This window comes from Trichogramma pretiosum, unplaced genomic scaffold, assembly GCF_000599845.2.
Source record: "Trichogramma pretiosum strain Unisexual culture from Peru unplaced genomic scaffold, Tpre_2.0 scaffold80, whole genome shotgun sequence".
Classification (NCBI taxonomy): domain Eukaryota; kingdom Metazoa; phylum Arthropoda; class Insecta; order Hymenoptera; family Trichogrammatidae; genus Trichogramma; species Trichogramma pretiosum.
This window is the reverse complement of record NW_019641650.1, coordinates 563,148-584,790: the sequence shown is the minus strand read 5'-3', so window position 1 is coordinate 584,790 and position 21,643 is coordinate 563,148. Positions and strand designations below refer to the sequence as shown.

General features: G+C 41.1%; 3 protein-coding genes across 3 annotated transcripts; 1 reads left to right on the top strand and 2 right to left on the bottom strand.

Moving 5' to 3' along the window:
- The first annotated feature begins 4,879 nt into the window (after positions 1 to 4,879).
- On the top strand, positions 4,880 to 8,243 carry LOC106660131. Its single transcript, XM_014382978.2, has 3 exons — positions 4,880 to 5,341; positions 7,053 to 7,502; positions 8,082 to 8,243. The coding sequence occupies exons 1-3, from the start codon at positions 5,320 to 5,322 to the stop codon at positions 8,180 to 8,182; spliced, it is 573 nt and encodes a 190-aa protein (XP_014238464.1). The 5' UTR covers positions 4,880 to 5,319; the 3' UTR covers positions 8,183 to 8,243.
- Positions 8,244 to 12,301: 4,058 nt separating this feature from the next.
- LOC106659977 (tankyrase-2-like) lies at positions 12,302 to 20,245 on the bottom strand. Its single transcript, XM_023459919.1, has 2 exons — positions 20,003 to 20,245; positions 12,302 to 13,270 (listed from the first exon to the last, which is right to left on the bottom strand). Exons 1-2 carry the CDS (start codon positions 20,243 to 20,245, stop codon positions 12,302 to 12,304), a joined length of 1,212 nt encoding a protein of 403 aa, XP_023315687.1.
- Positions 20,246 to 20,247: 2 nt separating this feature from the next.
- Positions 20,248 to 21,601, bottom strand: LOC111693880 (ankyrin-3-like). Its single transcript, XM_023459918.1, has 2 exons — positions 20,747 to 21,601; positions 20,248 to 20,691 (listed from the first exon to the last, which is right to left on the bottom strand). The coding sequence occupies exons 1-2, from the start codon at positions 21,599 to 21,601 to the stop codon at positions 20,248 to 20,250; spliced, it is 1,299 nt and encodes a 432-aa protein (XP_023315686.1).
- Between the last annotated feature and the right edge of the window lie 42 nt (positions 21,602 to 21,643).

The window sequence follows — 21,643 nt, the reverse complement described above, 5'->3', positions numbered from 1 at the left end:
CCTTCTGTAGAAAATTCTGCAGAAATGTACGTACTTTGTAGACTCATAAACTTCCTTCTGTAGAAAAATCTGCAGAACGAGAGTCGCGAGCGTTTTTTCCAACAGATTTTCCACCTTGCTCTGCAGAAAATTCTGTAGAATGAGCGTGTTACCACGTTCTTTGGCCCATCAATTCCAGCAGATTGTGGGCGCGAAAATGTTGCAGAAAATTCTGCAGATTTTTCTGCAGATTTTTTTTGCAGCATATTCTGCAGATTTTTTTCATAAGGGCAAAAATGCTAAATGTAAAACGAATTGAAAGATCCTTGATAAAATAAAAAAGCTTTCGAGGGACTTGCTGCTGTATCGCTGCGGATCGAGTTAGTTCAAATCGACTCTTGCTTGTGAACGGCTGTATTACAAAATATCATTCAATAAGAAAATGTTAACTTATTTACTAATATAAATTAACGGATTCGTCTGATAGACGCTCGTAGAGCATCAAGTGAACCGAGAGATAGTTTTCCCGAGTTGTTCGGAAAGCCGTTGAGATAGAGTGAGTGCGTGGTAGTTTCGGACCCCGTCGAAGAGTGACCGCGAGTAGTGTGACCCTAAGCCCTCGAGTATTCTTTTTTAATACTTACAGCATGACTTACATCTACTCCATTTTCTTCATTAACTAATTCAATTAAAATGCAGTCATTGATCTCCATGATGTTATTGTAGTATAAGCAAATGCAACAAATTCATGAATGACTAATTAAGGGGACACATACACCTTAAATTCAAAAAAATTTTTATTGCATTTTTGAGTAGGATTTTTCCTCCTTTTTCCATTGCATTTTTCGAAATTCCAAAATTTTAATTTTCCCCTGAGATACAGCTGTTTCCGTGAACCCTTTTCCTATACTTTACGTGTTGAATTTTTTCTTCTTTTGCGTTTTCTGGCGAGTAGTGGTTTTGGTCATCTATCGTAACTTTCAGAGGGTACTGATTTTTTTTTATTTTTTTTTTTTTAATTTTGTCAAGGTTTGTATACTAATTAAATATCTCATGGTCCGAACCACTTACCTCGATTTTTTGGCGAAGATCCAACGACGTTTCTACGATGATCCAACGACGAACGCCACCGGGCCACGTGAGCGGGATTTGAACCCAAATCTCTATATGTCTGGCCAGAATCATATAGAGACCCGAGCGTCATTTTTTTTTTTTTAAAGAATTATGTTTATTTGGCAAATACTGTGTTTTTACAAGTTTTAAACATATACAGGAAACATAACTATATAATTAGGTCGAAGTTAAAGGAATGGTCCCTTGGGACACTCGCCAGTATATAATGAGTTATAATGAAATTATAATATGACTTACATGTTAGTACATACTGTGATATTGAGCCTCTTAGAAAAATGTAAACTAAGAATTTGCTACATTGTAATTTAAAATTAGTGGTTTTTGGTTTTTGGGTTAACAAGATAAACTCTAATAATAAAAAAAAAGAACGAAAGGTACAAATATATTTACAAAGTTTTCTTATAGTAGTTAAAGTCTTTTAACAAATAGGCGTCAAATTCTGTTAAATGGTCACAATAAACATGTTGACTACTATCAAATAATTCTATGAATATTTTTTTGTTGAGATTGTTTCTACTCATCTGGTAAAGAACATGTTTGCCATCGTTATGTATTATTACATTATATCTATCTAAGTAGAAAAAGGCTTCTGGGGGCACATACCCATTGCCTAGTGCTTTTCTAATATATTCATCGTTATAAATATATGGACCATAAATTAGGCTATTAACTCTACTGTTAAGCGCGCACTTAATATAGTTTCTAGTTAAATATACAATGAACGAGTCAATTCTGGGTATTTCAGCTTGTTTGAGTAGCTCATAGTTCCTTACTCTTTTTACGTAATTGCTGCTTACTGATCGGTATTTGTTTAAGCAGGCTCGAATTATTTTTCTTTCGAATAATCTTAGTTTTTCGACAGCAGACGCAGACGCGTTGAACCAGATGGGGCAACCGTATGTGAGCAGAGGACAAATTAGGCATAAATAGCAAATTATTTTAGCTCTATTGTTTAAAAAAGGTGAGTAGAATAAACTATGTAGCTTCTTAAACATTGCTCTGGCTTTCTCCAGCTGTTTCTTCATATGAGTGTTGAATTTTAGGAGATCGTCAATGAGGATTCCCAGGTATTTGACTTCCCTCTTATGAGGGATCTTTACATTTGTAATAGGGTCATATAGTGCAAAACTCTTCCAATTCTTGCGCGTGTATGCGCTTTCGTCTTTATGGGTTTTGCGTATGAGTATTGTTTCGCATTTATTTGTGTTAATTGTGAGTTTCCACTGAGTGTAGAAGAAATAAATTTTGTCAAATATCTCTTGTCTGCAGTATATAAGATTAAATCATCCGCGAACGCTAGCGCAGAGACCTTCCCCATATTAAGCTCAAATAACTTGAGAAGATCAGCTGTATTTATATTAAATAACAAAGGTGAGTTGACGGTCCCCTGCTGGAGCCCCTTAGTAATAGTAAATATATTGTTTGTGTTTATGATGTTGTTGCTAACTAATTGGAATTTTTTGTTTTTTATCATATTTATGATTATTTTAAAGAGGTGGGGGTTTATATTTATTTTTTTTAGTTTATAAATTAGACCATTGTGCCAGACCGAGTCGAAGGCCTTTTGTAGGTCGACTAGGACTGCACCCGTCATCTCATCTTTGTTATAGTTCCAGCATATGTCCGAAATCAGTTTATGTACAGCGTGTATTGTCGAGTGCCCTTGCTTGAAACCAAATTGGTGTTCGGGAGCAGCATTGGTTGATATGGAATTTTAAGAGTCTTTCAAACACTTTGCTGATCACCGGCAGCAGGCTTATGGGTCTAAGATTATCTAACTCAAGGGGTAGTCCGGGTTTTTTATTCAAAACTATCAGTTTCGCCTTTTTCCAAGCTTCTGGGTAATAACCGTTATTAAGGCAATTATTGAAAATAATCGTGTAATTTTTAATATAGTGGTAATTAAGTTTTTTAAGTATGGTGTTGGGAATTTCGTCCCAGCCAGTCGATGTTTTGTTTTTTAATATCTTGATGTTTTTCATTACGGTGCGCGTATGAGTGAATAGTGAATTGGCTGAATTACAGTAGCGGTTGGGTTTGAGGCCCTGTTGCTGTTATTGAATGTCGTAATAGCTGGTAGCGCGTTTAACTTATTTTTAGTTTCTAGTACTTTTTTGTTAATTATTTTTTCCAGCTCTGACCCCGAGTCAGCGTCTTTGGAATTAATTTTATGGAAGAAATTTCCTATGATATTATTAGACCCGAGCGTCATAACCACTTACCCACGAGGACCTTCACTTATTCATGTAAAAAACTTCTACATAAACGTCTCAAGCAGTTACACTGCTGAATTACATTCAAGACGAAAGTAAGGAGAAAGACGGTGATTTTGTCTGAGATTTCTACTTTATCGACGATAAATATTTTGTTTTTTTATTTGATTCACTTGGCTTTCTCTTTAAAAAAGAAGCACGAATTTTAAAAGGAATCTTGAAAAATTATTATTCAAAATAAATACTTTTCCTTATATTCTTGACCTGAAAAAATTCTTTTTACATCTTCATTGATGCTTTCGTCGCGCTTCGGCCCAAAAAATTCTACAGTAAAGAGCCTAAAATCAAATGAGTTGGTATATGGTTTGTTTGACAATAATCTCAAGAACGACGGGAAAAATGACGGAAAAACTTTCAAGTCAGTTTTCTCGAGTAAAGCGGAAAATTTCGGGAAATCTGACCTTACAATTGGAAATCTGAGACAATTTTCCATCGAAATGATAGGTTAATTTTTTCTTCTAGGTCCATTTAGGTACTTTTCCGGTCCAGCTATTAGGACCCGAGCGCAGCGAGGGTCCTAAACTACGTTGTGCCAAAAGGCGTTGCTTGTGCCACTAGTATAGTAGAGTACTAGCCCAATACTCGTGACATGGGGTACTATTATGCAATAGTATGACTAAATTGTACTTTACGATACAAGTGGCATAAGTAACACTTTTTTGCACGGCATAGTTTAGGGCCCGAGCGCAGTGTGGGTCCTAATAGCTGGGCCGAAAAGTGTTTTGTTATTGACACGGTCGTTCGCGCATTGCGATTATTAAGCAGACATGATCGGGCAGTGGCAGCAGCAGTTTCCAACGTTGATGCAATTGCGAACACGTTGGCCCGCGATTATCTATCGCATTCGTTTATCAGTGCAATGATTATATTGTATATCCAATCGTTCGGTTTACCCTATGGGTGGGCCAAGATCGTACACGTAGCACCGATCGATATGCTTCGCAACAAAAACAATTTTCAGAGTTCATGAATGATGTATTTAAAGGCAGAGTTCGCGATGCTTCTTATCAGCGATACCAGTTATTCCGGATTTTCATTTTACTTGAATTCTAAAATCGTACGAACGGCTAGAAAAATAACGTGGAACCTTCGATCTTTAGTCGAGCGCCGGGCTTTTGTGAAACGATTCAAATTAAGTCGCAAGGCAAAGATCGTCCAGGCAAAAAACATGGAAAGTCGGCTAATTGCAGCGCTTATTTAGCTAAAATCGCAACGCAACGAGGCGAAATTGCAACAGCCGCAAATATATATTATATATATGTAAAGACTTGGGCTCGTTGCTGCTGCTCGTGCAGGTATATAATAGCCACAGCGGCGGGTCAGACTGCACACACGCACACACACGCACACACACACACACACACACACCGCAGTCCGGTATATGCGGCAGGCTTAGGCGAAACTAAACGAACTGGTTCGGCGAGTGCGAGCGAGCAGATATATAGTCTGCTTTCGCGAGCTCGCAAGTATAGCAGCAGCAGCTCCGAGCACGGTCGAGATCGTGAAAAGGAAGGATAAACTTTGAAGAGATTTGCGCGCGTAAAATCATCACAATCATCGTGCATCGCATCTCGCTCGGAGCTCTGCTCGCGTCAAGGACGGGGACTGGCTAAAAAGTCGCTCGCCGAGCTGCTGCCTGCAGTTCGCGATTTGCAGCAGCAGCGACGGCTGTGATCGCTATATACTACACATACATATACTTGTGGCGGATATATATATCTATCGGTCTCGCCGATTCGCGCGTACTTTATATTAATGCGGCGCCCGTCTTAAGCACACCAGTCGTACTTGGATTCGTGCAGCGAGCGCAAGTTCACCTCCTCTGCGATCGGCAGTGCGTTGCTTATTATATATAGTCCGGCCGCGCGACGACGAGAGAAAAACGGATCCACATAGCTCATGCGGCTGGAATGATCACTGCAGCGGACTACATATGCCGAACGACAACGGGCAAGGTGTGTGTGGGTGTGTGTGCTGCATCTTGGTGTCTGTGTTTATAGCTGCATTTTTTCTTCAACCAGTACTACTAGTTGTTTTTTTTTTTGGAGTCGCAATCAACGCTCCACGATTGAAGAAGATCGATCCAGAATTGATCATTTGTAATTCATCGTTTTGTAATCAGTGTCTCGATGTTTTTACATGCCAGTTTGAAATAGTGACCCCACCCGCCTACGTAAAATAAGAAGAGAAAAATGCGAACGCAGCGGCTCAACAGCGATCGCCGTAATTGCCTCGCTTTGAATCGTTCTTGACTCGACGATCTTCGATTCGCGCAATTGGTTGTATCGTGTGCCGTCGTACGCGTGAAAAATCGGGCTGCCCGAGCGATTCTCGCGTACACACACACACACACACACACACACAATTATAAGACGTCGCGAGGCCAATGGCCTGCTTGCGTGTGCGTAGTGTGACACATAACGCGCCGACGAGCGAATTAGCGACTATTTGTCATATTTTCCGCAGCCGGAGCTCGCGAGCAGCGCACACGCGTGACACGCGCTGTACTTTCGCTTTCGTTGTGAATATTATACATGACTGCTGCTGCAGACTCGAATTCGCGACGACCGTCGTCGAGCGATCGCCGCTGCAGCAATCCCATGCTATACAGACGCCGAGATTGGCTGCCGCTGCCTCTGCATTATGCGTAAGCGACGCGCCGAGTTAATAAATCCCGAGTATGTGTCGCGAAGGAAAAGATGCACTCGAGCGCGTGTTAAAAAAAATCGATATTATTACTCATTAATCAAGCCGGATCGGCTTACTACGTATTATACTCGAATGCAAAAGACGACGATGATCGTGTCGAGGAACTGCGACTGTGCGACGACGATCGGCAACTCTCGTGAAAAAGTTGTTATGCTAATCGCTGTACACATTTTTATCGCGCGCTTTATTATTCAAACGCACCCAAGAGAAGACACGACGAACGCAGTCGAACGGGCAAACATAGCGCGCGTATAATATTCAACGCGTCGAGATTCGCTTTCTCGCTCGCTCGCGCTGCATTATTATAATAATATAACCGCAGCTGCAGCAGTGCGCGCGCGTGTACGAGTCAGCGACCACTATATAAACTATATACGTAATATCTCTCTTTTTCGCTCGACTCTCAAATCTCCGAGCAACTGCCGAGCAATTATTTTTTTCTTCCCTCCGTCTCTGATTACGAGAGACGCCGCTTTAGAATGTGCTAGTCGCTTGTTGCGCGCTCGTGGATGAAAAGGAAAAAAAGTATCGTTGTTTCGTGCGCGTGTGTAACTCCCTTACGACGACGACGTACGAAGCGTAATGAATCGCACGATACACAATTGCACTTTCACGCCGGAAAATCTCGATGCCGCGCTTTTACTCAAGTTTGGCGAAATTGCATCAATGAACGCATGGCTATAATTGTGTAACGTCTGATGCTGACATTGGCATTGACGAGTATATAAAGCATCCTCCGCGTAAACTGCATTTCTCAAATGTTGTGTTTATGTTATGAACGAGCTGATAAGCTTATACCATAGTCTAATATTAGAACTGAGATAATGGCTCGTGTCGTACGTGATATTAAAAATTAGCTATAGAGCGTCTTATTTTGCACAAATAGAGAGACGATCGGACGTCGCTGGTAGATCAATGTTGAACGATTCGTTTATAACGGACTTTTGTCTTTCGCAGAAGGTCCGAACGAGCGGCTCAGAGCAGCAGCAGCAGCAGCAGCAGCTGAAGCTACCACAGCATCTGAGCAGCAGCACGATCCGATTCTGGCCGAGAGCCTCGTGATAGACGACGAGCTGCCCTCCTCGGCCGCCGAGTCGACGAGTTTCCTCAACGACGACGATCCACCGCCCTACTCGTCGCTGATCGGCAGCTCGGCCTCGCCCTGGTCGTACGGCTACCTGGGCGGCGATCCGATCATCGGCGGGGGCCGCGCCATCGCCCGGCCCCTCGTCTCCATACCCCTAACCAGCTATCGGATCTTCAAGATCGAGCCGCCGCGCTACACGAGCGTCGACGCCTGCATCGGCTCGGAGCAGGCCATCTTCCCGAGGATATGCGCCGGCGGTGGCAGCGGTAGCGACGCGGAAGCTCGACCCCCGGCCAAGAGTTCAAATCGGACGGCTCGAAGTGAGTATAGAACACGAAGAAGAAGAAGAATAATAAAATAAAAGGCCGAATAAATCGGACTGCTATTTTATCGCTTCATGCAAAGTAGCCCCCGTAAATATATATGTAACATAAAACGAGCTGCAGCGTCTGCATCGCTCGTTTCGTCGGTCACGACTCGCGGGCGTTACTTCGCTGCAATAATAATATAATGGCAACGCACATTTCACATGGAAGACAATACCAACTGATTGATATTCGAATCGTACACACAAAGTTTCGATTTCCTTTTGCTTCTTCTCCATCTTCTTCTTTTTTTTTACAAAGGCTCGTGCTCATATATACGCCGGGACACGTCTGTCCAGTGGCGATATGTTAATGTGCTCCAAGACGAGCGGATCGATCGTCCGAAAGGCGCGAAAAAAGCGATGATTCGCGAACGGAATTTTTCCTCGTGTAGCGACATTTTACAAGCCGCCAGCGCGTTACTGGCAAATGCGAGATTCAAAAGCGCTTAAATATAATCGCGTCTGCTCTTTTTACTCGTAAAAAAGTAAAATTTTTAACGACACAACGTTGTTTTTTGTTTTTGTTTTGCAGAATACGGTGCCATACTCATCGCGGCTGCGGTAATCATTTTCCTCATGGTCCTGTCGCTGCTGGTACGCTTCGTCACGGAAAAAAGTTTATGGAGGAGCTAAATTAAAGAGTCGAAATCGGTGCTGTGATTGAATAAAAAAAAAAAAAAAAGAAAAAAAAACAAACTGTATCTCGCGCGACGACGCACTTACATATAGTGCTCATCGAGTACGTCGAGTTACAGCTCTAGGCTTTTTTTTTTAAACGAACGTCGTGTAATCTTAATGCTTTTTTTTACCCAATTCTCTCATATTATGACGAATCATTCGATAGACATGTTATTATACGCATCCCACGTCATCGCGAGGTGCATAGAGCACGATGTGTACTTGAGAATTATCGTAAAAACGTAAAAAATGTACCTGTGCGCGGATCGGTACGTGAATTGCAAAAATGTAAATATAACTTATTACTTTTAAAGAAGACGGATGAGCATGAGTACGGTGTCAAAGTAAAATGTATACCTCGTATTAGCAAGTAGCAGTGACTATTGCAATAAAAAAAATTGATCTTATTATTCAGGAGCAAAAAAAATTTGGAAAATAAAGAGTACTTGCATGAAAAAGAATCAATCATTGACTGAAGGAATTCATTTCGTTGCCTTTCTCTCTCTCAACCTAACTTGTATCGAGCCCGGCTCTGTCGGAAAGTCCATTAGAATAATTGAAAAAAGCGCGTCCGAGTTACGAGGTCGGATTGATATCCATTTAATCGGCCTGGGCGCCCGTCGACTCTCGCGCGCTCAAAGCTCGCGCACATGGATCGGCGAATTGCTGCGCTACGCATAGCAAAATCAAGAAATTCTGTCGAGTAGCAGCAGCAGCAGCGGCGATCCAGTAGCAGGAAGTTGTGCGGCGCAATTTTGCAAAACTTTATTATAGTCGATTTATCCGCTGGAAAATGCGAAATTTATAATATGTACGAAATTTATAACATACACGCGTGTGAGTGTGCACGGGATGAGCGGACAAGCGCGATGGGATTGTCAACTGTGAATTCACTAAATGCAAAAGTACGCAAAATTCGTCCCAGCATCTGTCGCGCGCGACATATATATCCCCAATCAAAAGTTTCTCTTCGCGTCTCGTGGTGTCGCGTCGTGCTTCGCTCGGCCTCGCTGTGTAACGCTGCTGCTCTCTTTGTTTCGCGACACGCAGAGATGCGTTGGAGCGAGTCTCGTTTCGCGCCTTTTACACCTTCCTCAGTAGTGGCGTTGAGTTATTCAGCCATACGCACAAAGCTTATCGGCCGAGAGCTGCTGCTGGTCGCGAGCTTCAACCTCGACGAGTTCGTTTTTAACGATAAATGAATGGTAATTAGTTACAATGTATTCCTTGCGCGCAACTCTCGCAGTTTCTCTCTCTCTCTCTCTCTTCCTGTATACGCGCATATACTAGAGATTTTTCAAATGATTTTAAATATATAGCGCGTCGTGTTATAATGTCGCACAATCGTCCACGGGATAATGTCGAGTGCGAGGGACAGTTTGATTTGTCGCTGGGGAAATTATCCTGGCCTTTGGAGCAGTTCTTTTCGGTTGGCTTATATGCTAGTGGCAACCTTGATCGCACAATGTTGGGATACAATATGGGTATTACAATGTATGTGCCCTTTTTTCAGGTAAAAACTTCTTTAATGGGTGCGTCGGGTATGGGGAGCGAAGCCGTGAAAAACGAATTTTTGTGCGACTATGCTTCTGAAATGTGCTATAGCCTATTTTTGTCATACTCTTTTCCTCTTTTTTCTTGCTTCGGTCATTTAAAATGACTAAATATGCAATGAATACTAAATAATTATAACACCAGAAGTGAAATTTCAGGGTCTACTTTCGTTGAATTTATGCTTCTGGAATTTCATTCAAACTTTAGATACTTAATGTCTTTTTTAATCTTCCTCTGTATAATTTTTTTGCTAATAAGTTCAATTTCTTTGTTAATTTCGGCTGAAATATTGATTTTTAAACAAAACCATTTCGGAAAGTTGTTACGAATAAAACAAAGTTATTACTGTTACTAACTGATATATGTATTAATGATTAAGTTTCTGAGCGAAAAAAAATTTTTTTACAAAAGTATAACCTCTGTGAATGAATGATTATTCAGGTTATTTAAATAACATAAAACTTCTAATGTCAAAGATGTTTTATTTTTATTTATAAATGGAGAACCAGTACATTTCATTACATAGTAAATCTTAAAAAGGCAAACGAGGTAACTATCGACGGCGAAAATTTCTCGTTAGTATCTCGCACAAATACGCCACACACGCTCCACTCTGAATTTCGGTAAGCTTCCAAAATTTGTCCATGCTCGCGAACTTGAAGAGTTCCTGATATGTGACTCGTTTCGTTGCCTCTTCTGGTGGCAATGGAATTAAGGGGAGGCTCTCATCTAGCGCCTCAAAAATGACGTGTTTTTCGTAATTTTTTTTTTCACGGAAGGAAGTGAATAATGCAGTCAAGTTTTTGGTACTTATAAAGTATGTATTTAACTATATTTACAAATTTTTTTCAGACCAAAATATCGAATTAGCCTTGAGTTTTTGCCCGAATCTAAAAATCTGAAGTTCCTCTTAAACTAGATGACATTTGCTGGAGGTTGAACCTAAATAATTACAAAAAAATTAAAAATTGATAAAATGGTGGACTTCGGACATTTTTTTTTGCCCTTTTTTGGCTCTTTTAAGGGCTCTAAAAAATAATAATAATGAAAAAATTTAAAATTTTATAGGTTCAAGCTCCAGACAATTTAATTAGCTTCAAAATAAAAAAAAGCGTATCTCGAAGGGCAGTACTTTTTGCGATATCTTGGCGCCCGATTCAGAAATCAGGGTTTCGAGAAAAACGCGTTCAAAGTTTTAGAAAGTGCATTAGCATATACACATAAATCGTTTGCTCGTAAAAATACAGCTCCGGTTTTTTGTCTATAACTTTTTTACCAAATCGATTTTGGTAAAAAGGGTTTCGGGGGTGTATTCTACGGGACATTTGCTAACTAAGTAAGCAACAACAACAAAAATCGATTTTTTGATCGAGTCTCATGAGAGCCTCCCCTTAAGTCGTAGAATGACAGCCTTGAATCTATCATTATTTTTTTCGCTTCTGTCGTGAATTTTTCGTCATCTAACCAACGTTCGTCAAGATCCATCGACTTCTCGAATAATCCCTTCGTGTTGAATAATGTCATGATCATCGTGGCCTCGCTTCGGTCCAGTCTGTATCCTCTTTTTTCAAGACTTTCTACGATTGCCAGAGCTCCAGACGCTAGTCTCAATTTAAGATTGAACGAAACTTCATTCGTCGATTCAAATCTGTCGGCGGAGTTTCTCCAAGTTCGAAGATCGATGCTTGACAGATCTGCGCCACGATCCAACAGTACATCGACCACATGTGGCTAAAAATTCGTCACGGCCCATTAAATCGGCGTCAAACCGAACTTGTTCTTCGCGTCCATCCACACCTACTGATGTCGGTCGTCGTTGATCTTAAGGTAATTCCCTCAAAAAAATAACTATCGATAAAGGGTCTTGAAATTTTAACCACATATTATTGACAGTGCTTTTCATATGTGTGAGAAATTTCAGGAACTTTAACCAAACCATTTCCGAAATATAATTCATAAAAGTTCGGTACTTTAACGTGGGATCCCTATGCTAGCGTTCGAAAAGACGCTATTTTGTGTGATTATAAAAAAAACGCATCGATAAAATCTTTTCAAAAACTAGGAGATGGCACAGCATGTGCTAAAACATAGCTCAAAAACTGGAAAAACTTGACCACAGTTTTTGAGAAAAGTTAATGTAAAAACATTGCAAAAATAAAAATTTAAACTTTTTGACCTGAAACCCACATTTTAAGGTTTTCAGGGTAATTTTAAACAAAAAAGTGCTCTTGCCAATTTTCTCTAAAATCTATTTTTCACGAGCTATAAACTATTCAAATTTAAACAATTTCAAGCAATGAATCTTTGCTATTTTTTATCTTGATAAGTATGAACTCTACGTAAAATTTTGAAAGAACAAATAAGTCTTAGAAATTGTCAAGGAACGCGTATGAATTTTTTCAGATTTTTTCTAGATATATGCCCAAATTATTCGGTCAGTTCTGAGGGAACTACCTTAAATAATAAATCTACGAAGTCGCAATCGTAAATTCTCTTGCAATTAATGTGCAATGGTGTGAATCAGTTCTCGTCCGTCAAATTGGGACAGGTGCCAATTCTAAGCAGCAACTGAAACACCTGCTGATGGTCGCGGGCCAGAGCCAAGTGCAGCGGAGTGTCGTCGCGCTCGTCCCGGGCATTGACCTCCATCAGCTGGCGTCTGTCGTTGATAACTTCGAAGAAGGCGTCGATCAGCTCTCCGTCGCACTGCTGCCGGCAGAGGATGTGCAGGCAATTGCCGCCGCCGGCGCCGGCCAGATTCGGATCCACGCCGCGCTTCAGCAGTAGAACGACCACTCGCTTGAGTCCCCGTTGCAGGGCGTAGTGGAGCGGCGTGTTGCCCTTATTGTCCCGGGCGTCGACCCGCACCGACAGATACATCTCGTCCGCCGCGACGCCGAAGAACAGCTCCGCCAGGTTGCCGTAGGGGTCCCGCCTCGAGATGACGTGCAGCGGAGCCATCTGCGCGCCGTTGACGAAATTGGTGTTCGCGCCGTGCCTCAACAGCAACTCGACCATCTTCGCGTTGCCATAGTGCAGGGCCAGGTGAAGCGGTGTGTTGCCGAATTTGTCCCAAGCGTCGACTCGCACATCAAGTTCGCCCCGGAGCAACGTCTGCGCCAAGCTCGTATCGCATTTCTGATTCTGACTGAGCACGTGCAAGGCCGTCAACCTGTCTCTGCTTGTCGCGATTGGATCGGCGTGACCTCGACTCAAGAGCAATTCGGCCGCTTTCCAGTGGCCGTGGTGCAAAGCCAAGTGCAGCGGTGGGTCTACCGTTTGTAACGGTCGAAAATCCGGACTCTGTCCGGCCTCGATGAATCGCTCGACCACGTCGCAGAAGCCGAATCGGCAAGCAACGTGGAAGTGGCTCAAGTCCGTCTCGTCGACGTAGTTCGTCTTTTTCTCTAAGCATGCAACGACTCCTGGGACACACGATGCGTGCTTTTTGGGATTCCGCTTTAGAGAGTACGAGTATGCTGCAGCAAGCTAGGGTCAATAGATTTATAATAGACAGATGCAGAAAGTAACTACTAATTTTGAATCGGGAAAACTTGTCGAATTTCCGAATTAAAACAAGCTGATGTAGCATGTGAGAGCCACCATCAGTTTAGATCTTATATGTGTTAAATTTCGGACGTTATTTTCTCAAGTTATGACTTTTTTAGTGTGAAATGTGATTTCAAAATCTTGACATGCAACTGTGCACATACTGAATCAAAGTAAACAAAAAAGATTCAGACAAACGGATCAAACAAAACTAGTCTGATACAATGACAGTGCAATATTCGAGTTTAATTAATTTTTTTTTTCATATAATGCTTTTATACGTGCTACGAGTCGTCGCTTGGTATATCTCAAGCATATTTACTGCACGGCGAAGAGCTCGCGCGGTGAAATACACTCCCTTCGGTATACTGCGAGTGCTCCTTGGGATATCTCGTTGCCGCTACATGCTATATACAACACTATACTACCGCATATATAGCAGTGCTCTTCCAGCAGAGTCTCGGGCTCCTCACACTCCATATAAGAAAATGTATATATATTATTCCGAAGCCGGTCACACGCGCGTTAATGCCGATCTCGAGCTTACGATTTAAGCTCGCTGCTATAAGTTTCGGCCTCTCTCTCTCTCTGATGCTTCTGCTTCCTCCTTGCGCGCGACTCTGCACTCACGAGCTATACTGCCAAAAAAATGTACTACCAGCTGCTACTGCTCCGGAGTGCTTCTGTATATGTACCACCGCCATATAATACGCTTACCTAATCGATAGCCATGGCGCCAGCGCGTCTGAAATAACAATAAAGAACTGGACCACGACGTTGCATTGCCACCGTAGCTTGGCGCGCGCTGGCCCCGCAGCCAACGAATAAACTGCATATCAACCCCACCGAATGTCGAGAGCTCTGCTGGTGCGATATACCGTGTGTGGCTCGCGTTCATGACCCCGCAAGTCCGCGTGGATTTTCAATTTTGCTAGAAGGCTGCGCATCGTGCTACCCCAGCATCTGTGCGTGCCCGCGCGTCTGTTTTTCCATGTCCGCGTCAAATCTCTCGCTGCGTGTGCTCGAATGCATGCTTATATATAGACCCGTGTATACACAACGGCTTGATTCAATCGTGGAGCGAGCATTTTTTCAAAAAAGCTTCTACTTGAAATAAACTTGCTTTTACAGGCAATGACAAGAAAGACAAGAAAGACAAGAAATAAACTTGCTTTCAAAAATAATCACATGAAATCACTATTGTCTCTTTCATTAGCAGGCAGTAATTGAAAAATACCATTTGATAGAAAAAATTATAAACTATTGATTGAGTACGGCCACACCATTCTTCATAAAATTTCAACTTTAAATCTTGTTTTTATATTTAACATGTTTTGAAATTTTATTTTAATTATTAAGTTGTTTACGGTCGGAAACAAGAGAAAGAAAAATGCTCGAAAGAGAATAAATAATCCAGCACATTTGGTGTTAAAACGTCTCCATGATGACATATTTTTATAATTTTCTGCTGCTAATGTAATTAACGCCTAATTATCGTGCCTCAATTCAAGCCATCGTAAATTTTTTTCCCTGATAACATACTTTCTATTTTTTATTCAACCGAATAATCTCGAACAGTTGCATATTTACATCAATAAGAAACAAAAACCAACTTAACGTCGTCGCGTGAGCAGACTTAATAATTTATTATGCCACTTACACGCTCTCGGCTGACAAGTTTTTTGCTCACCTTTTTTCATTCTTATATTCCAATTCGTGTTTTTGTACAAAAACATTTTTAAAAGCACCTCAGATATATGCAAAAAATGTATCTCGTATTTTTTCTAACGAATCGGCCGAGTCACGTTGTTTTCAATAACAAAAACGTGTACTACTTGTCTGCACTGTACCGGGCAGTTTCATTGATCCCCATTCGACGCTGAATGTAAAACGAGTCTTTGCTCTCTGATACTTAACTATTCATGCCAGAAGTTTTGTGGAGGTAGCTGCAGACTAGATCATGATTCTCAAAATACATGGAACTCTATTTTTCGAGTTATTTGATTGTATGATTCACTGAAAAACATTAGGTGCGTAGTTTAAACAATGCTGAAAACCTACAAAATATTTGCAAATTAATTTACAAGAAGTAAGGAATTAATGAAATGATTAAAAAATACTGAATCTTACTTAAGATTTTTAATCGACAATTTGCATCTTCTTTAAATAATAAACTTTAACGTGTAAATGGGAAGGAAGCCGGATATTTGGGTTTTTTTTCTAAACTCATAGCAACCTCTTATGATATCATTTTAATATTACCCCTTGCAGATTCGCAGAAGAAAATACTCGCCATCTAGTGGCTTTCATTTTTATTGAATTTTAATAAAATTTTTGAACAATCAACGCAAAAGGTAAATCAGTATTAAAACAATTATTCTCAATAAAAATAAATTAATTTGAGTATAAAATTAAATACTCTCGCTCAATTTATACATTAAAGATAATGTATAATTTTTTCATAAATTTTTGTGCAATTTATGCAAAAAATAAATCAGTACCTAGACATTAATTTTTAACGAAGATTTTAAGTGAAAGTACTTTAAATAAAATTCAGTGTTAATTTTAATGTCTTTATTTACATTTAATCTGCATTACATTAAAAAATTTTTCAACGAAGTATGTTGGTACTGGCGAAAACTATCCTTGTAGTCCATAAACCCAATTGAAAGCTGAAATGTGAAGTGTTAGAGTTTGCATTTAAATCAAAATGAAGGTTTTTATAAAAATATTTTTGATTGCTCGCTACATATAGGCTCGGTATATCTCATTGCAACAACAAAAGCCTTAGAAACTGTGTCTCTTTTGCGTAGAGTTATTATACATAAATTTGCATTACGTAGCATGTCAGCAACTCTGCTCTGAATCAGCGCGTGCATTGCATTTACGCAGCATGCGTGGGTATGATTAGATAAAAAAGAATAATAAAATTGTACGAAAAAAGTCGTGGTGGTACAAGGCCCAAGCGTTATGAAGACGTTGATGTATAATATACGCCAGGCAGTCTGCCAGTGGCGAAGGTGAGCTGTAGCAACATATCGAGCTCGATGAAACTGCGGCTAGTGTATACGAGTGGCTCACAAAGGAAGATGCTCGTGTCAGCTCGTAGGCTATATATACACAGTAGCAGCAGCACATATATGCCAATCACGATCGAAGCTTTGGCTCAGGTGCTATATTGGTAGCAGCAACACGTACGATTCGCGCCACGGATGTGTATATACATACTAGATAGGTATAGACCGAGCAAAAATACCTTGCGAGAAACTCCGCAGCGTGAAAAGCACGAGCCCATCGCAGTGATCCTGCACTGCAGCCTGTCTGTCGCTCCATATAGGCAAGGCATCGCGAGGCTGCAGGCGATATTATTTACACCGCTCGAGATGATCGGAGTAGAATCACGCGCGTGTATGCGTGTGTGAGCAGTGTAGTGACGGCGGCGGCGGCGGCTTTTCATTTATCGGCGTTTTTCCGCGTGTAAGCATCCACCTCGTCATGATCGAGCAGCGAACTGCTGCGATATTTTATTATAATGATCGGACGCGCGAGCCGCGGATCGCGCCGCGACCTAACATTATGTGCCGCGCTATAGGCGATTGCTCAATGGCAATTTTTGCGCGCGCGTCGCGACGCCCGAGTATAAAAGCGCTCGAATATACGGTGTTTTCCTAGTTGACATTTGCATAATCACGAACAAGCATCACGTGCCGCGCATTCCATTATAATATCAACTCCCGAGTCGCGTACGGTATATACATATGTATTGCGCGCTGGAATAGGTAATGTGCCGTAGCGGCATACGTCACACGCGCGGATCGAGACGAGCGAGCACGAACAGCTGATATCCGCACATATTTTCACTCGCGCATCGTTCGCCGCGTGCAAAGGTACATCATCATATACACGACTTCAAGGTACATCATCATATTCGACCGTCCCTACACGGAAAAACTTTTGAACATCTTTCACGCTCGAGTTCTGAAAACGAATCACTCACGAGTTCTGCTGAGCTATTATCGTGATCAGCACTGAGCGCGATTCAGCCTCGAGACCGAGCGTGAATCGCGCTCGAGCCTCGTCGAGCTAGTTTCGACATTATCACTGAGTACGATTCACACTTATCTTGATGTGACTCTCACAATATCCAGCCACAATTCAGTACTCAGTATTTTTTAAAAAGAATTAAATGGTACAGTCGAGTAAATTACTATTTAATAAGTGTCACTTTTATTTTACAAAGTGTTTTTGAGAAAAATCAATGAAAATTCAATACACGGGTTACTCATACTTGCGTCTGCTCATAAAAACACTCATAGAACCCATCAAATTTGGCTGAGGGCCTACGAGGATTTGAAAAAGTACATATTTCTAAGACAATATTTGTTCCTAAATGTTCGATTTCAAATAAAGAGTGAAATTCATCTCTTTTATATATTTTGTTTTTTGCCTAGCAACCAAAAACTCAAGAGAAAGAAGAAATAATAATAATTCTCATTCTCCAGGTTACCACGCGAGAGTAAAGAGCACTTTAACTTTTTTCTCTCTCGTTTTCAATCTTAATTGATTGGTTGTAAAACTTAATCATCAATTTGATTAAGATTAAGCTCTCAAATGAGCGACAATTGTATTTAATTGAACAAATAAATGTGAGTTTCTTTCGGATTCATTTTTTCTTACTTAAAAATCTGTGTTTCAATTTTATTACTAATAAATTGTTTAAATTCCCTTCAAAAATCACGAGGTCGCTTAGCCAAACTAAGGAACTCGACGCTACACTAAATTTGGTTAAAATATTGATTTTTTAGCATTTAATAAAAGCACAAGCGTCATCTTTTCAAAAATGTCGAAAACTAAAATGGGTTACACAAATTGTGCCATTTAAATTAAAACTTTACGATACGTTTGTATTATGTATGAGTAGGAGCTGCTAAAAGAATATAGTTTCCCTTCTTTTTATTTTTGATTGTTCATTCAAGGATTAAGAAACCTTCTAGAGTCGAAAATATTCGTGTAAACATTTTCGAAGGGTTCTTTCTTTCTCTTTCCACGATCTTTTTTTTGAAAATTTTAATTTTTCACACTGTTGAAAATTTTTTTCAACGGTTGCACGTACTCTGACATTTCAAGTTTTTTTTTAATTTAATGACTCTGCCACCGGGTGATTTAATTATCATAATTAATCATTGCACATAAAAATCAGAAATAAAACTTGAATTTTTTTATAGTTCAAAAACATTTACATTTCAACCGGTTCAAAAGTAAAACACCAATACGGTAGTGAATGAAAGTGTAATGATAGTTGATAGCGTGAAGTTAAAATATGACTATTATATGTACATGATTTTTATTGAAATTTTAAAAAATCGATTTAAGATTCTATAAGTATATTTACAATTGTCAAGAAAAAATCAGCGCTTGTCATAATTTCACTAATGAAATGCACACTATTCTCTTAGGAACTATTCTTAACCCTTTAACGCCTTAAATGACCATTTTTGGACAACATTTATAGCGATGAATTACACCGACTAGAAATTGTTTAAAAAACTTTTCAGACATAATTTCTCTCGTAAAATTTAATGTACTTTTCGAATCTGGGGGTAGAATCTTAAAAAAATTATTAAATAAAAAGTTATAAACAATTTTGTAAATAAAAACATGAAATTTCGAGAAAAAAATCTCGTTTAACTCAAATTTCAACAAGGAAAAAAAGTTCGCTCGTGCGTCTTACGTATATAAATTTGGTCAATGGCTTGTATACTTTATTGTAAAACAGTTATAATTACGAAATTCAAAATGGCGATCATAAATTTGACTCCCGAAGACCTGTATGTCATAAAATGATTCCGACAATTTTTAACTCGATAACCAACAACTTAACGAGAGGAAGTTATAAAACGAAAAGGGTTTAGAATTGATCAAAGAACACGCCTGATTTTTTTCAGAATTTTTTGGAACGATTTTTGAATTTTTGAAAAAATGGTGTTATCCAGAAATCCAAAAATCGCTTTAAAAATGCATTAAGTGCTAAAGAAATTTGGGGTGCGAGGCAATTTGATAAGGCACCAAAAAACATTCCATATGATGGTCCACTAGCTCATCAAAACTGCGAAAGTAAAGTTGGCTATCCAACGAATTCGAGATTTTGTGAATAACAAATTTTTGAAAAACAGTCCATAAAATTTACTAAGTATTTTTCAATGAGGAAGCTGAATATTCAAACACAGCTTGCAATAAATGATGGAAGGATTTCAAGTTTTTGTGAATAATTTATAGTTTTTACGAATATAGCTGGAACTTATTGCATTTCATCAGTGAAATTATGACAAGGGCTTATTTTTTTCTTGGCTAATGTAAATATTTATAGAAACTTATGTCGATTTTTGAGTTCAAGTTGTTTCTAAAATCTCAATAAAAATCATGTCTATATGATAATCTTATTTTGCGCGTCGAGACTGCAAGACCTCTAAAAAATTGAATGAGATATTAATGTGGGACATGAAAAGTATAGGAAAAAAACAGAAATCAAAGAAAATTTTATATACTGATATATTTATTCAATAAACAACATGAAAAATGTACAAAAATCAACAACAGCGGTCAGTTAAAACCACCAGCTTCATCCTATTCCCAAAACGGCTTAATTGCTCTCGGTGTCAAGGCATCTCTCACGAGGTCCTCCAGCTCCGGGAACTCGTCCCGCACTCGCCGGTAGAATCTCTTCACCACCTCCTCGCACAGATGCCTGTCGCAGGCCTCGAACAACGGCCCCGTCGGGAGTCGCCACAATTTTTTCGACTCGGCCAGATTGAAGTACGTCGCGTACGTGACTCGTTTCTTCGCCACCTCCTCGGGTCGCAGATACATCAGCTCGTGGAGCGTCAGGTTTGGCCGGACCATCGTCACCTTGGCCATTATCACGAAGTCCATGCTGCTGTCGAAGTGCAGCGGACAATCTGTGAACCAATGCGTTCCGGTTGAACAAAGTCGCGATCGTCCTGGCATCGTTGGGCTTTAATCGGTAGCCGTGCTTTTCCAGGCTCCAGGCAGGCCAGCACGCCCGAGGCCAGTTTCAGCCTGTGAAGTCCGACTCGACGCTTGGCGTGCCACTCGAAGCACTGGTCGAAGTGAGTGTAGCTCGGGAACCTGAAGCCGGACAGATCGTCGTCGAGTTGCAGGAGTCTCTCGACCAGTTGCGGCTGATGATTCGCCACGGCCCATTCGAGCGGTGTACGGCGCCTCTTGTCCTTGAAGTCGATCTGCACCACACGATCGATTTCGCCGCAGACTCTGAGCAGCGTCTTGGCCAAGTCGTCGGCGGGTAGTCGTCTGCGGCTGATGCAGTGCATGGCGGTGGTTCCCTCGTTGTCGGGCGTGTTGGGATCCAGTTCGTCCTTTTAAGTCCCGGGCGTTGACCGGACAGTTGCCAGCCATGGCGTCGAGAATCTCCTCGATCGATTTGCTGTCGTAATTTCTCCGGCACATCAGGTGCAGTGCTGTAAATCCCATCTCGTTGGCCGCATTCGGGTTGGCGCCTTTCTTCAGCAGCAGCAAGGCCGACTTCTTGTCCCTACGGTTCAGAGCCACCAGCAGAGGTGTCCGACCCCAATCGTCCACGGCGTCGATATCGATCGACTTGCAGAATTGTTTGTTGACTTTCAAGAACATCTCTACCAGATCGTCGCGGCTTCTCTTGCAAACGTCGTGCAAAGCCGTCTCTCCCTCGGCGTTGGACAACTGTGGATCGGCGCCTCGCATCAGCAGGAAGTGGATGATTTCCTTCTCGCCCCACTGCGCTACCAAGTGCAGAGGCGTTTCACCCTTTCCCCGCCACGGAAGATTGGAATCTTGGCCGTGGTCGAGAAATTCCTTGACGAATCGCTCGCAGCTCTTGAACATGCACGCCACGTGCAAGTGAGTCAAGCCCGACTCGCTCGCGTAGTTCGTGTCGAATCTGGGATAGATTCGAAACAGATGGCCGATCGCGAAGCCGAACAGGAGGACGTCGCTCGCCGCGTAATGCAGCGGTGTGGTCCGCAGCAAAATAACCTCGCCGTCTTCATCGAGCTCCGGTTCGTCCTCGTAGCCGGTTTTGATCAAGAATTTGACCACCGTGATAAACGGCCATCGGATGAGGCCGGGTTTCCTCACGCATTTCATGGACTCGATGATGAGCTCGTCGATCTCTCTGGGACGAAAGATCTCTCGGACATCCGGGAGCGGGTCTTTCCAATTGAATATCAAAGTATTGAGCTTACTGAAAAAAGCCATGCGCTCTTTTCCCGACTCCCAATTGAAGCCGCTCTCGCGTAA